Source organism: Schistocerca serialis, chromosome 4, assembly GCF_023864345.2.
Source record: "Schistocerca serialis cubense isolate TAMUIC-IGC-003099 chromosome 4, iqSchSeri2.2, whole genome shotgun sequence".
Taxonomy (NCBI): domain Eukaryota; kingdom Metazoa; phylum Arthropoda; class Insecta; order Orthoptera; family Acrididae; genus Schistocerca; species Schistocerca serialis.
The window spans coordinates 384,527,949-384,545,175 of NC_064641.1; the positions used below are offsets into that span (position 1 = coordinate 384,527,949).

Consider the following 17,227-nt stretch of genomic DNA (forward strand, 5'->3'; position numbering starts at 1 on the left):
CCTACACAGCATCAGTGTCTGGGAATGGGTGGATCACGTCACACAAGTGATACATCATGCTGCTGTCTTATCCATCCCAATGTCTTCAGATCGTCTTAGGAGGCAACCTGTACCTAGGTGGAATGATGAGTGCCGTTCACCAGCTCTTCAATGATTTAATGCTGCACAATACCAAACCTCCTCATAGCCTTTCGAGTCACAAGAGCCAAGACTCGATGTGTAATTAAAGAGAGCAAGAAGAGATCATGGTCAGTGTTCCTGTACTCTATCAACCATTCCACTTCTTCTACAAAAGTATGGGAAGCCATCCAGAGGATTTCTGGTAAAAGCAGTTGTTTACCAATAGCAGCAATGCTGAAACAGGGACATCTCCAAAGAATGCCGAGAGATATTGCTTGGACGGTGGCGGAACATTTTGCTAACAAGGGAACCTCCCCATCGCACTCCCCTCAGATTTTGTTATAAGTTGGCACAGGGGATAGGCCTTAAAAAACTGAACACAGATCAATCGAGAAAACAGGAAGAAGTTGTGTGGAACTATGAAAAAAATAAGCAAAATATACTAACTGAGTAGTCCATGTGCAAGATAGGCAACATCAAGGATTGTGTGCGCTCAGGAATGGCATGGTCCCGTGGTTAGGGTGAACAGCTGCGGAACGAGAGGTCCTTGGTTCAAGTCTTCCCTCGAGTGAAAAGTTTAATTTTTTATTTTCAGACAATTATTATCTGTCCGTCCGATGCAAGGTAACTGTCATGTGTCAATTATCAAAGTTCAGGCACTCACACATAATAAACTTCGCTCTCCAAAATTCCAGGACATGTTCAGATTTGCTTGGACATATGCAGGATTTGACGGTCTACACACGGAAAAATTTGAAAATGTTAAAAACATATGTTTTGACAGAGCACAGGGAAAACTGTGCGACTGTGAAACTGTTGCATTCATTTGTTGCAGTTTATGTGACAAACTCTTATGTTATCATCACTTTTTTGGGAGTAATTATCACATCCACAAGAAAACCTAAATCGGGCAAGGTAGAAGAATCTTTTTACCCATTCGCCAAGTGTACAAGTTAGGTGGGTCGACAACATATTCATGTTATGTGACGCACATGCCGTCACCAATGTCGTATAGAATATATCAGACGTGTTTTCCGGTGGAGGAATCGGTTGACCTATGACCTTGCAATCAAATGTTTTCGGTTCCCATTGGAGAGGCACGTCCTTTCGTCTACTAATCGCACGGTTTTGTGGTACGGTCGCAAAACACAGACACTAAACTCATTACAGTGAACAGACACATCAATGAACGAACGGACAGATCACAACTTTGCAAAAATAAAGTAAGTAAACTTTTCACTCGAGCAAAGACTTGAACCAGGGACCTCTCGTTCTGCAGCTGCTCATGCTAACCACGGGACCACGGTGCTCCTGAGCTCACACTATCCTTGATGTTGCCTATCTTGCAGATAGACTACTCAGTTAGTATATTTTACTTATTTTTTTCATAGTTCCACACAACTTCTTCCTGTTTTCTCGATTGATCTGTGTTCAGTTTTTCAAGGCCTATCCACTGTGCCAACTTATAACTAAATCTGAGGGGGTGCGATGGGGAGGTTCCCTTGTAAGAATATTGCTGATGCCAGCCAGGATCCGGCATTTTGCTACTGCCATGCAACTTCAGGGAAGGTCATGTTGGACTTCAGATCTCACAGTTCTGAGTCTTACAACTGCCAATTCTCCATGGGGTAACTGGAATTGGCATTGTCTGACACTTTTGATACTGCATCCAGTCACGACCAAATCTGGTACTGCGAGCTTCAGTATTTGCCAGCAGCATCAAAGTAATTCATCCTTGAATGTTTTAATCTTATATGGAAGACAAGCAACTTTCTCAACTCGTCCTAGAAGTATCGCATTAACGAACTGTGGAGGAAAGACCCTGGGGCAAATAGTTAACCGTTGTGTGCTGTGATTGCTAGAGACCAAGCAACTCCGTAGCTGCTGTCAGTGTGGATTCTGGAGATTTCAGTCCACTGTCAACAACCTGACTGTAGTAGAGGTGGCGATTCATCAGGCTTTCCTAGAAAGCATGTGACACTACTTGAAGACACATTATTCTTGTCCAGCCCCATCTGGGACTTCTATAGTCATCTCCACATCTTCATATGGTCCTTCTTGTCTAAGCACGTTTTTAGGTCCCAAGTTGGTGGCGTACTGTTGGAGCATTTTGAGCAGGAGAATGGTGTCCTCAGGGCATTGTTTTGAGTGTTACCCTGTTTGCCATATCCATAAACAGTATCATGTGTACAATAAGGAGTCCTGTACAGTGTTTCTTATGTGTGATTGATTTTGCTGTTTTCTGTTCCTCTTCTGCCATTGCAACAGCGACCTGTCAGTGGCAACTTACAGTGTGGAGGTTAGAGGAGTGGGTAACAAAGATGGGCTTTCAATTTTCTCCAGATAAGAGAGAGAGAGAGAGAGAGAGAGAGAGAGAGAGTGAGTGAGTTCATTTTAATAGTTTTCATGGTGGTATTTTTGACTTGCATTTGAGGGACACCATTCTACATTTTAGAGATGCAGTGAGATTTCTGAGCCTCATTTTTGATTCAAGTTGTCATGGTCACTACACCTGAGAGACCCTGAAGCCAGAACCATGAAGGCACTGAACATCATAAAGAGTCTGAGCCACAGGTCTTAGAGAGCAGACAAGGGACATCTGGTCTGGTTTAAAGGCTTTCATGCATTCACGGCTAGGTTGTGGATGCACAGGGTATGGATCGGCGAGGCCTTCTTATTTGAAGATCATTGACACTGTCCACCATGAGTGAATTAGGCTGGCCATGGGTGCTTATAGGACCAGGCCCATACCCAGTCTCTGTGCTGAGGCTGGTGAACTGCCACTTACAATCTGACAGCAACTCCTCATGGTGAGTCAAGCATGTAAGTTTCTCACAGCTCTGAATGCACCTGCGTATGATACTGTTGCTCATCAACCTGTGGTATGCCTTTTCTCCAATCATCCATTAATAAAAAGGCTATTTGGGATCGTCACGCGGCGTTTGCTGGAGTCATGACGAGGAGCAAGTACAACCCCAAACCCAGGGTTTTAACCATCTACCACCCAGATTACTGCAGAGGCCCAGAGTAATTTTAGGTGTTGTGCAGTACAGGAGAGATTGTATTCCTGCTTATGTTTTTAATACTTTATTTTCTGCCATCTTAACTGAACATTGCTACTCTACAGCTGTCTTTATGGATGAGTTGAAACAGGGGAACTCTGTTGGTTACTTCATTATATTCCCCGATCTTATCCTCAAGGTCAGACTGCCTCAAGACTTTACTGTCTTTGATATGGAACTGTATGTGATCTTGCGGGAACTGGAGTGGATGAGACGTGATTCAGTTACTAAATTCCCGTCTATTCTTATTCTCTGAGTGCCCTTCACTCTCGACAATGCTTGTATCCATCAGTAAAGTAGTTCAGAGTATCCATAATGCCCTTCTCCAACTACAGTGGCTGGGGAAAGAAATGTCCTTCTGCTGAGCGCCAGGGCACTTGGGTATTGTGGGGAATGAAGGACAGATGTAGCAGCCGAGATGTGTCACGATGCTCAGTTAGCTTGGTGCGCCATCCCCCTGCATGTTGTTGCCTCACTGTTGAGACATAGTCTTGTGTTAATGGGGGGATGGGTGGCTGGAAGTGACAGACAGTATTACCTGTCTAGTAAAGCCCACAACATGGCCGTGAGGTCCTTCCTTCCAGCCATTCACGAGGTGAGGTTCTCCTTACTCGTCCCTGCATGGGGCACAGCCCTGTGACGCATGGTTTCTTGCTCCAGCAAGAGGAATCTTCAGTGTGTGGTGCTTGTGGCATACAGATAAGTGTGCGCCACATTTTGTTAGACTGTGCTTTATTTTATAACTAGCAGGCAATGGTGGATTTGCCAACGGATCTACCATCTATTTTAGGTAACAATCAAACAAATATGGTGAGAGTTTTAAGGTTTTGTGATTTGTCTAACGTATTTCCGAAAATTTAAGGGAAATGTTTGCAACATGTTAACTGGATGACAGGCTCAACCATTTTTTGTGAGTGGTCAGACAGTCACATTGCCCTTTGCCTCTTCTTCTTCTTTTTTAGCTGCTCTGTTGTGTTATTTCTGTTTTAATCCCATGAATAGCACCTTTTTTCCTTTCTCCATTGGTCTTAGGGTATGTGAGATAGAGTAATTGCGAGGTCAATGCGAATAGAGTAATTGTGAGGTCAATGTGAGTGTTATTTTATAGGATTCCTCTTCACAGTATAACATTTTTGTAATTTCAGCCACATTCATTTCTTTTAATGTGTGTAAGGGCACTGATAACCGTGTTGTTAGTCTAATCCACCAGTAGTCTACAATGACTTTCCAGTGTAGCCTTTCTGGTGATGACGTCTGCTTTTGTGTGTTGTATTTGCCAGATACTACTCCACAGAGTGGCCCTAATCAATGTCCCTTTCCAGTGGGTGTTTGAACATCCTTGTGTCTTCATTGTTGCTGAGTGGGGATTGCAACTGTCTCCATAAAGATCTACAAATGACTCTGTCACCAGGGCATCCGCAGTGGTAGTACATTTTATAGCAAGAATTCCACAAACAGCTCTATCTTGAACCAATTTTATTAAGGCACTATGAGTTTCATGGTCTATAACCACATCATCAAGTGCATATCTAAACAATGAGAAGTAAAAAATGATTACTGAACCCCTATATATGAAGTAATACCAGAACCATAAGCATCCAGTTGTGAGAACAGATAAAAACACAAGTAAACTTACAAAAATTAAAACATGTTAAACCGTATGGCAACGAATATAGAAGGCTCAACCATCATTGTTAAAACTATAATATTCATAGGGTGGTTAGTAGTCAATGAATAAAAAGTTGAGTGACAGAAAATATCCTATGCTATGTAACAAGAATGTGCCTAAAAACAATGAGCTAATTTGAGATGTTAGAAAAAATGCAACATATTACTGAGACAAGAAGCACAAAGCGTACCAGTAAGTAAGCACTGCACAGAACCACCCAGGTGAACCTCTGCAACCACCTGCTGCACTGCATGCACAGAGTGCCTTTGTAGAGTCTGATGCAGGAGTCACTGGCGCAAAGAGTGGTACCATAATGTAGGGTGGGAAAAATCGGAACCATGTCCTCTGTTTGCTAAGCTTTGCTTTGTTACTCTTATTTTATTAAAATTGATCTACCAAATTTCCAACTTTAATATGGTCTTAGTTATGGGTATGAAATATTACGTAATTTGCCATTTAATGAGAAAAATGAAAAGTATTCAGAATGCTATCATATATCGTATGGGTTTTGCAGCTTGGAGCTGCTTAAGGATCCAGTGCAGACACGATGTCGTCATTCCTTTTGTCAAGACTGTGTAAGCACCCTTCTCCAGAAGTCACGTCATCCACAGTGTCCTTTATGTAATACTGCTCTTGGGCGTCGTGGTATCAGTGAGGACCCAAAGAAAGCTGCTCTAGTGGACATCTGTCAGCGTCTTACCATTGCTGTGCAGCTTGATCTTGGCATTGATGGTGAGTATTGAGTTAATGTTTTGTGTTAATAATGATAATATTTTAGACAACTTTTTCCTTTTTAGTTCTCCACCATTAAAATCAGAAGCAATAGAGATTCGTCAGTACCTTATCTAGAACCAGAATAGACTTACTCTGTGCACTATATGGTTACTTGAACTCATAAAAGCTTGAATGTAGCTAGAATGAGTTGAATTAATATTATTTGAATGAACAATAACAGACTGTGTAATGTGAACAGAAAGTGCCTGGAAGCAAAGAGAGTGAGATACAGAAGAGAATATAAGATATAAAACAGTTGTTCTTAGGTGACTGAGCAACAATTGTGATAAGCTTAAATCAGAGATATTTCGTAAAAGAATGTGATATTCCATGAAACATATGTCATTGCTTTTGTATTCAATAACTTCTTGGTTTGCAAATAAAAAGATTTCTTTTTATAAATTGTGTGGTAGATTCAGAATTGATTGAACCTTTGTCTTTTATGGGCAGTATTTTAATCAACTTGACCATCTGAACATAAATCACAATGGAAAATCCAGGATGGAATGTGAAAAGGAAAGTTGCTACCCACCATATAGTGGAGATGGTGAGTGGCAGATAGGCACAACAAAAAGACTGTCACAATATAAGCTTTCGGCCCACAAGGCCTTTGTTGAAAACACACACACACACACACACACACACACACACACACACACACACACACACACGTGCACGCACAAACATAACTCACACATATAACTTCAGCCTCTAATGGCTAAAGCCACATTGTGTGTGTGTGTGTGTGTGTGTGTGTGTGTGTGTGTGTGTGTGTGTGTGTGTGTGGTCTGTTTTTGACAAAGGCCTTGTTTCCTAATATTGAACATAACTCACAGCTTGGTTTGAACCCCACATGACCAGCATCTTTCTCCTACTTTGCTTGTAGTGTCGTAGTATTTTTCTCGAGAAGGAAATGTATGATAAACAGCATTGCTTGTTACAGTTGCATTTGTATTCCTCAAAATACAACAGAGTGTGTGGCACACAGTGCTTAGTTTGTGGGTATCATTAGTCCTCTTATCTAATTGTGAGTTGTAAGAATAATGGTTGTTCATGAGTTTATGTGACTCTAAATTTTTTGATTTAAGAATAAGGGTGCACATAGAATGTTAGAACCAAATGTCATTCGAATGTTTTGATTATTACTTACTTAGCGTATGGCTCATAACATCACAGTAAAAATTACAGTAACAACACGATAAAAAAAAAACCGCGTAAGTATAAACAGAACAATAAATAACAGTTTGTATGTCAGGACACCACCAATTGTAAATGTACACTCACAGAAGAGCAATTGATGTTTTGATAAAATTGCCTAGCAGTTATTTGTGTATACAGTTGCAAATGACATGCTCACAGCTGAGTTTCAAGATGGAACTTTCTAGTTTTTAAACTACAAGTAATAGCTCACAACTCTTGATAATCAGTTCTTTCTCATGCGAGCTGTTGTCATATTGTAATTCCTTGATGGTACATCTTTCAAAAGTTTACCATAAGCTACTGTAACAGAAAACTGACTTAATCAACTAATTACCATCCTTAAGTTCATTTGCTGCAGATAGTATCCACAAAGAAAGCTAATCTGACTGAAGCGATTCATTCACTTCACATATCTTGTTATGTGTTTGAAGAAAATTACTGAACCAAATTTTAAAAGCTGTTCTTGGGTACATCCTTACTGGCATACTAATGTAAAATCTGGCACTTTTATGGTGTTTAAAGAGTTGAAAATGTACCCTGCTTTCCTTCATTTCTTTTCTGAGGACATCATTTGAAGACTTGTGGCTGAAATGTCAAAGGGAATGGGGAAAATTTGCAGTGTGAATATTTGATTTCCCAACACCATCTCAATAAATCTGAAAGAAAACAACTGATCATTACTGGGAATTATGAATTGTACTGAATTATACTGATAGCTTAGACAGAAAGCATACCAGAGTGGCGAATCTGGATCAGTATTTTATAATTGCAATTCATAGTATTAGCTGTTTCAGGTAAACATCGATTGTTGTTGTTGTTGTTGTTGTTGTTGTGGTCTTCAGTCCTGAGACTGGTTTGATGCAGCTCTCCATGCTACTCTATGCTGTGCAAGCTTCATCATCTCCCAGTAACTACTGCAGCCTACATCCTTCTGAATCTGTTTAGTGTATTCATCTCTTGGTCTCCCTCTACGATTTTTACCCTCCACGCTGCCCTCCAATACTAAATTGGTGATCCCTCGATGCCTCAGAACATGTCCTACCAACCGATCCCTTCTTCTAGTCAAGTTATGCCACAAGCTCCTCTTCTCCCCAATTCTATTCAATACCTCCTCATTAGTTATGTGATCTACCCATCTAATTTTCAGCATTCTTCTGTAGCACCACATTTCGAAAGCTACTATTCTCTTCTTGTCTAAACTATTTATCGTCCACGTTTCACTTCCATACATGGCTACACTCCATACAAATACTTTCAGAAACGACTTCCTGACACTTAACTCTACACTCGATGTTAACAAATTTTGCTTCTTCAGAAACGCTTTCCTTGCCATTGCCAGTCTACATTTTATATCCTCTCTACTTCGACCATCATCCGTTATTTTGCTCCCCAAATAGCAAAACTCCTTTACTACTTCAAGTGTCTCATTTCCTAATCTAATTCCCTCAGCATCACCCGACTTAATTAGACTACATTCCATTATCCTAGTTTTGCTTTTGTTGATGTTCATCTTATACCCTCCTTTCAAGACACTGTTCATTTCGTTCAACTGCTCTTCCAAGTCCTTTGCTGTCTCCGACAGAATTATAATGTCATTGGCGAACCTCAAAGTTTTTATTTCTTCTCCATGGATTTTAATTCCTACTCCATACTTTTCTTTTGTTTCCTTTATTGCTTGCTCAATATACAGATTGAATAACATTGGGGATAGGCTACAACCCTGTCTCACTCCCTTCCCAACCACTGCTTCCCTTTCATACCCCTCGACTCTTATAACTGCCATCTGCTTTCTGTACAAATTGTAAATAGACTTTCGCTCCCTGTATTTTACCCCTGCCACCTTCAGAATTTGAAAGAGTATTCCAATCAACATTGTCAAAAGCTTTCTCTAAGTCTACAAATGCTAGAAATGTAGGTTTGCCTTTCCTTAATCTTTCTTCTAAGATAAGTCATAAGGTCAGTATTGCCTCACGTGTTCCAACATTTCTACGGAATTCAAACTGATCTTCCGCGAGGTCGGCTTCTATCAGTTTTTCCATTCGTCTGTAAAGAATTCGCTTTAGTATTTTGCAGCTGTGACTTATTAAACTGATAGTTCGGTAATTTTCACATCTGTCAACATCTGCTTTCTTTGGGATTGGAATTATTATATTCTTTGTGAAATCTGAGGGTATTTCGCCTGTATCATACATCTTGCTCACCAGATGGTAGAGTTTTGTCAGGACTGGCTCTCCCAAGGCTGTCAGTAGTTCTAATGGAATGTTGTCTACTCCGGGGGCCTTGTTTCGACTCAGGTCTTTCAGTGCTCTGTCAAACTCTTCACGCAGTATCGTATCTCTCATTTCATCTTCATCTACATCCTCTTCCATTTCCATAATATTGTCCTCAAGTACCTTGCCCTTGTATAGACCCTTTATATACTCCTTCCACCTTTCTGCTTTCCCTTCTTTGCTTAGAACTGGGTTTCCATGTGAGCACTTGATATTCATACAGGTTCTTCTCTTTTCTCCAAAGGTCTCTTTAATCTTCCTGTAAGCAGTATCTACCTTACCCCCTAGTGATATATGCCTCTACATCCTTACATTTGTCCTCTAGCCATTCCCACTTAGTCATTTTGCACTTCCTCTCGATCTCATTTTTGAGACATTTGTACTTTTTTTTTGTCTGTTTCATTTACTGCGTTTTTATATTTTTTTCATTTCATCAATTAAATTCAATATCTTTTCTATTACCCAAGGATTTTTACTAGCACTCATCTTTTTGCCTACTTGATCCTCTGATGCCTTCACTATTTCATCTCTCAAAGGTACCCATTCTGCTACTGTATTTCGTTCCTCCACATTTGTCAATTGTTCCCTAATGCTCTCTCTGAAACACTCTACATCCTCTGGTTCTTTCAGTTTATCCAGGTCCCATCTCCTTAAATTCCCACCTTTTTGCAGTTTCTTCATTTTTAATTTACAGCTCATAACCAACAGAGTCCTGTAGCCATCCCTGCTTAGCCATTTTGCACTTCCTGTCAATCTCATTTTTGAGACGTTTGTATTCCTTTTTGCCTGCTTCATTTACTGCATTTTTATATTTTCTCCTTTCATCAATTAAATTCAATATATCTTCTGTTGCCCAGGGATTTCTACTAGCCCTTGTCTTTTTACCTACTTGTTCCTCTGCTGCCTTCACTACTTCATCCCTCTAAGCTACCCATCCTTCTTCTACTGTATTTCTTTCCCCCATTCCTGTCAACTGTTCCCTTATGCTATCCCTAAAACTCTGTACAACCTCTGGTTTAGTCAGTTTATCCAGGTCCCATCTCCTTAAATTCCCACCTTTTTGCAGTTTCTTCAGTTTTAATCTACAGTTCATAACCAATAGATTGTGGTCAGAGTCCACATCTGCCCCTGGAAATGTCTTACAATTTAAAACCTGGTTCCTAAATCTCTGTCTTACCATTATATAATCTATCTGATACCTTTTAGTATCTCCAGGGTTCTTCCTTGTATACAACCTTCTTTCAGATTCTTAAAACAAGTGTTAGCTATGATTAAGTTATGCTCTGCACAAAATTCTACCAGACGGCTTCCTCTTTCATTTCTTAGCCCTAATTCATATTCACCTACTATGTTTCCTTCTCTCCCTTTTCCTACACTCGAATTCCAGTCACCCATGACTATTAAATTTTCGTCTCCCTTCACAATCTGTATAATTTCTTTTATCCTGTCATACATTTCATCAATTTCTTCATGATCTGTAGAGCTAGTTGGCATATAAACTTGTACTACTGTAGTAGGTGTGGGCTTCGTGTCTATCTTGACCACAATAATGCGTCCATTATGCTGTTTGTAGTAGCTTACCCGTACTCCTATTTTTTATTCATTATTAAACCTACTCCTCCATTACCCCTATTTGATTTTGTATTTATAACCCTGTATTCACCTGACCAAAAGTCTTGTTCCTCCTGCCACCGAACTTCACTAATTCCCACTATATCTAACTTTAACCTATCCATTTCCTTTTTAAATTTTCTAGCCTACCTGCCCGATTAAGGGATCTGACATTCCACGCTCCGATCCGTAGAACGCCAGTTTTCTTTCTCCTGATAGGCTATAGTTTCCCCTTGCTTTCAGCCATTCGCAGTACCAGAACAGCAAGGCTATTTTGGTTAGTGTTACAAGGCCAGATCAGTCAATCATCCAGACTGTTGCCCCTGCAACTACTGAAAAGGCTGCTGCCCCTCTTCAGGATCCACACGTTTGTCTGGCCTCTCAACAGATACCCCTCCGTTGTGGTTGCACCTACGGTACGGCCATCTGTATCGCTGAGGCACGCAAGCCTCCCCACCAACGCCAAGGTCCGTGGTTCATGGGGGGGGGGGGGGGGGGGGGGGACACCTCCTGACACTCATCGATTATTTTTTTTAAATTGATGGCAGAGGACAACAGTGATGAGAGAACATTAAAGGGAAGTGCTTTCGGTAAAGCATTGCTTGAAGGCCTACTCCCGCCTCTGAAACCAACACCTTTGCTGCAAAAAGACTGCAAATTTTCTTTATTATTTGGCTGTGAATGAAGCTTTTCTTCTAACAAAACACGTGTTGTTGTTGTTGTTGTTGTTGTGGTCTTCAGTCCTGAGACTGGTTTGATATAGCTCTCCATGCTACTCTATCCTGTGCAAGCTTCATCTCCCAGTACTTACTGCAACCTACATCCTTCTGAATCTGCTTAGTGTATTCATCTCTTGGTCTCCCTCTACGATTTTTACCCTCCACGCTGCCCTCCAATGCTAAATTTGTGATCCCTTGATGCCTCAGAACATGTCCTACCAACCGATCCCTTCTTCTAGTCAAGTTGTGCCACAAACTCCTCTTCTCCCCAATTCTATTCAGTACCTCCTCATTAGTTAAGTGATCTACCCATCTAATCTTCAGCATTCTTCTCTAGCACCACGTTTCGAAAGCTTCTATTCTCTTCTTGTCCAAACTATTTATCGTCCAGGTTTCACTTCCATACATGGCTACTGTCAGAGACAGCAAAGGACTTGGAAGAGCAGTTGAACGGAATGGATAGCGTCTTGAAAGGAGGATATAAGATGAACATCAACAAAAGCAAAACGAGGATAATGGAATGTAGCCGAATTAAGTCGGGAGATGCTGAGGGTATTAGATTAGGAAATGAGACACTTTAAAAAGTAGTAAAGGAGTTTTGCTGTTCGGGGAGCAAAATAACTGATGATGGTCGAAGTAGAGAGGATATAAAATGTAGACTGGCAATGGCAAGGAAAGCGTTTCTGAAGAAGAGAAATTTGTTAACATCGAGTATAGATTTAAGTGTCAGGAAGTCATTTCTGAAAGTATTTGTATGGGGTGTAACCATTTATGGAAGTGAAACATGGACGATAAATAGTTTAGAGAAGAAGAGAATAGAAGCTTTCGAAATGTGGTGCTACAGAAGAATGCTGAAGATTAGATGGGTAGATCACATAACTAATGAGGAGGTATTGAATAGGATTGGGGAGAAGAGAAGTTTGTGGCACAACTTGACTAGAAGGAGGGATCGATTGGTAGGACATGTTCTGAGGCATCAAGGGATCACCAGTTTAGCATTGGAGGGCAGCGTGAAGGGTAAAAATCGTAGAGGGAGACCAAGAGATGAATACACCAAGCAGATTCAGAAGGATGTAGGTTGCAGTAGGTACTGGGAGATGAAGAAGCTTGCACAGGACAGAGTAGCATGGAGAGCTGCATCAAACCAGTCTCAGGACTGAAGACCACAACAACAACAACAACAACAACAACATGCCTACACTCCATACAAATACTTTCAGAAACGACTTCCTGACACTTAAATCTATACTCGATGTTAACAAATTTCTCTTCTTCAGAAACGCTTTCCTTGCCATTGCCAGTCTACATTTTATATCCTCTCTACTTCGACCATCATCAGTTATTTTGCTCCCCAAATAGCAAAACTCCTTTACTACTTTAAGTGTCTCGGCTTGCCATGCCATTTCCACCTGGCGCCTCAGTTGGACCAGCGTTCGTGCTGGACATGCAGACCACGTGAGACGACGCTTCATCCAGTTCCAAACATGCTCAATGGGGGACAGATCTGGAGATCTTGCTGGCCAGGGTAGTTGACTTACACCTTCTAGAGCACGTTGGGTGGCACGGGATACATGCGGACGTGCATTGTCCTGTTGGAACAGCAAGTTCCCTTGCCGGTCTAGGAATGGTAGAACGATGGGTCGATGACGGTTTGGATGTACCGTGCACTATTCAGTGTCCCCTCGACGATCACCAGTGGTGTACGGCCAGTGTAGGAGATCGCTCCCCACACCATGATGCCGGGTGTTGGCCCTGTGTGCCTCGGTCGTATGCAGTCCTGATTGTGGCGCTTACCTGCACGGCGCCAAACACGCATACGACCATCATTGGCACCAAGGCAGAAGCGACTCTCATCGCTGAAGACGACACGTCTCCATTCGTCCCTCCATTCACGCCTGTCGCGACACCACTGGAGGCGGGCTGCACGATGTTGGGGCGTGAGCGGAAGACGGCCTAACGGTGTGTGGGACTGTAGCCCAGCTTCATGGAGACGGTTGCGAATGGTCCTCGCCGATACCCCAGGAGCAACAGTGTCCCTAATTTGCTGGGAAGTGGCGGTGCGGTCCCCTACGGCACTGCTTAGGATCCTACGGTCTTGGCGTGCATCCGTGCGTCGCTGCGGTCCGGTCCCAGGTCGACAGGCACGTGCACCTTCCGCCGACCACTGGCGACAACATCGATGTACTGTGGAGACCTCACGCCCCACGTGTTGAGCAATTCGGCGGTACGTCCACCCGGCCTCCCGCATGCCCACTATACGCCCTCGCTCAAAGTCCGTCAACTGCACATACGGTTCACGTCCACGCTGTCGCGGCATGCTACCAGTGTTAAAGACTGCGATGGAGCTCCGTATGCCACGGCAAACTGGCTGACACTGACGGCGGCGGTGCACAAATGCTGCGCAGCTAGCGCCATTCGACGGCCAACACCGCGGTTCCTGGTGTGTCCGCTGTGCCGTGCGTGTGATCATTGCTTGTACAGCCCTCTCGCAGTGTCCGGAGCAAGTATGGTGGGTCTGACACACCGGTGTCAATGTGTTCTTTTTTCCATTTCCAGGAGTGTATTATTGTAGTGTTAGTTTCCCTCTGAAGTAAATTCAATAAACTGAGTGAAGACCATGCAATAATATTAACAGCTACTTAACCATTACTTATTCAGCATACACTGTGAGCAATAATGATGCGTGTAATCTACCATCACAGTTAAAAAATACCTGGGGGGAAAAAGCTAGTGCATGTAACTTCTTGCTGTGGCATATTGCCTCGCAGGTGCAAGCGTGTATGTCTGCCGTGTTTTATTTGGGCCATGTTGAAGTTCCACGATGTTTCGATGAACTGTCTCTCGTCACCTTCTGGCAGGCCGAGGATTGCTTCGTCATTGCCACTAACAATGTCGTTTGACTCTTAGCAGATCATTTTGAGCCCAAAACAGAGAAGTTGTTTGAACGTATACTCAGTACAACTTGTTCAGATGTAGTGGGGAATTCTGAACAAGTTGATGGAATAGCCGTGGGTTCACCACTTGCCCCTGGGATTGCCAATATCTTTGTCGATCACTTTGAAAAGATGGCACTAAAAACTGCGCAGCTCAAACATTAATACTTGTTTCATTATTCGGATGACACTTTTATTTTGTGGAAACATGTCAGACTGTTCTGGATGAGTTCCTGGTATTTTAATAAAAGGAAAATCAGACGGTACTGTAGGACACACAGTTTACAGATCTGTACCTACATGCAACAACCTGTTATCATCTGCAACAGTGGTGCACTATTGTAACAACTCTACTTCACAGGACATTGTGACAAAGTCAGTCGCCCAGCTGAACTGCAACACCTTACAGATGTATTTTGCCAAAATGGGTACACTGAAGTGCAGATTAGACGTGCATTCAAGAAAACAATCGACACAGCTGCCTGCAAAGAATGCTTTGTTGTGAAGAAGCTATACAGAGCCTATGGTTCCCTAGCCAGGTTACAAGGCCACTCAATAAGTGCATGCTGTGAAAGTGTCTAGCGGCGGCAGTGTAATGACCTACTTTTTAAGAATGTATGGTGTAGCCTTCACCTCTTAGCTGGCTGCAGGTGGTGACTGATACTGCTTGTCTAAACTGGACAGTGTATGTTTGAGCTTGGCTCATCATTGTTTCTGAAACTTCAGCACTTCTGTCTCCTAAGTCACAACAGAACGAGTTGCAAGGCATGGACATTGGGCAACCACGACATCACTGTCTCGGTGATCCAATCTTTTCTCTGTCAGTGATTTCACAGTCCTGGCTGTGCCCTAATGGTGTAGCAATTTTGCCATCCAAAATCTGTGGGCGACTATTTCCTTGGTGTCAGCATAATCTGCATATAGCTTCTTACACAAGAACATATAACTGTCCCTGTTACTCAGGTATATTGTGTCACCCATGTTACACCACCACCTGCTAAGGTGGTCATGAGATTTTGCCAGCAGCCACTGCTCCATTGGAGCACCTCAAATTGCAAGCTATTTCTGAGATGTAGCATTGTACCTATGTTTCATCAGTGATCACAAACTGGTACGAAAAATCTTGTTGGTTGCTCTCAACCTGCATTAGACAAGTCCATTCTGATGTGTTTCTGATCCTGTGTTAAAGAGTCACAGCTCCCATATAGAAGGTAATTTTCTCATATCCAACTCAACTGTTAAAATGTGATATAGCTGTTCAGATAACACCCCTACAGTTTCAGAAGTTTCTCGCATTTTATCGGTGATCGTCTATGACCATTTTATGTACTTTTGCAATAATTTCTGGGATAATAACACATCTTACGCAACCACTACGTGGATAATCGTCTAATCTACCCTGACCAAATTTAAACACGTTGGTCCACTTGACAACAGTTGAACATGAAGGAACAGATCTCTCAGGTGTCCTGAAAATCAAAATGAATTTTCTTTGCTTTTGAGTCATCCTATGTCAAATCAGCGCAGGTGCCGACCTGACCCTCTTCAATTTTCATAAAATTTGGTGTGTTTATTGCGTGTGACAAGAGAATGAAAAATACCATATTACAGAATTGTAGTGCAAGTATGACAAGAGTAAAAAATACCAAATTACAGAATTGTAGTGCACGTATAACAAGAGCAATGGCCACTCAAAGTTCTAAAAATGTGTGGAATATTCACAAAAATGGCCATAACTTCTGTTCTAATAAAGCGTTAACTGTGAAACATGTAATTTTGGAAAGGTATTGAAACAAGCTTTCCAATGATATACAAGTTTGTCATATTCGAAGAATGTACACAATTAAGGTCAGTGACCTAGACTTTGAATATCTGAAAACGTCATCTTCAAAATTGACGAAGAAAAGATATTAGCTTCTTTATGTTACATTATACAACGCAGTAAAAAATAAAGTTGGAATGATAATGGGATTAGGAGATATAAATTAATATGTATGGCCATGTGCTGTGTTAATGCAAAATAAATTGTGTTCAGATTGCAACAATATGACACAAAGCACTGAAAAACATGTTTATTGCTAAAAAAGTTGTGTTGTAACATAGCTTAGTAATTTAGTACAGTCAACAGGCCAATAGCAAGTGTTTATAATATATGCAAGATCACACACTACAACACCTGGCCTTCAATAATGCAAAAATATGATACAGCGATCACAGTTTAACACAGGTATGGAAGGTGTGGTAAACAGGTTCAGATTTACAGAAACAAATATGATAAATGTATCATCTAGACTTACTATACCTCAATACTGTGAAGCAACATATAACAGTTGTTATGCATTTTTTGGTGAAAGGAAATACGTTCACCCTGTTGCCGTTCTCACATCAATCTTTGTAAGAATGTCCTCCTTGTACACAGTTAAGATGGCAGGTTTCTCGGGGTGTACATATGAAGGGGAAGGCCCTTGAGGATGTAGGAAGCTAATATGATGAAATATCAACAAAGTTAATTAAAGAATGTGATTCTGAGCTAAGTAACATATTAAGCTATCTGTGTAACCAGTCGTTTATCAGTGGAATATTTCCCGAATGGCTGAAATATGCTGAAGTTAAGCCACTGTTTAAGAAGGGAGATAAAGAAATAGCATCAAATTTCCGTCCAATTTCACTGTTGCCAGCATTCTCAAAAATTTTCGAAAAAGTAATGTACAGTCGTCTTTATAACCATCTTATCTCAAATAACATACTGTCAAAGTCACAGTTTGGATTTCTAAAAGGTTCTGATATTGAGAAGGCTATCTACACTTACAGTGAAAATGTACTTAATTCATTAGACAAAAAATTGCAGGCAACTGGTATATTTTGTGAT

The 17,227-nt window shown here is 41.5% G+C and overlaps 1 protein-coding gene across 3 annotated transcripts in view; it reads left to right on the forward strand.

Annotated features, from left to right (window-relative positions):
• LOC126474879 (breast cancer type 1 susceptibility protein homolog) overlaps nt 1–17,227 on the forward strand; it is a 274,197-nt gene that overhangs the window by 28,346 nt on the left and 228,624 nt on the right. For all 3 annotated transcript variants that reach the window (XR_007586593.1, XM_050102369.1, XM_050102370.1), the window contains exon 2: nt 5,366–5,583. Coding sequence is in view for 2 of the 3 variants with exons in the window: in XM_050102369.1 (XP_049958326.1) it covers nt 5,366–5,583 (218 nt within the window). In the remaining variant the exon portion in view is untranslated. The remainder of the gene's footprint in view (nt 1–5,365; nt 5,584–17,227) is intronic.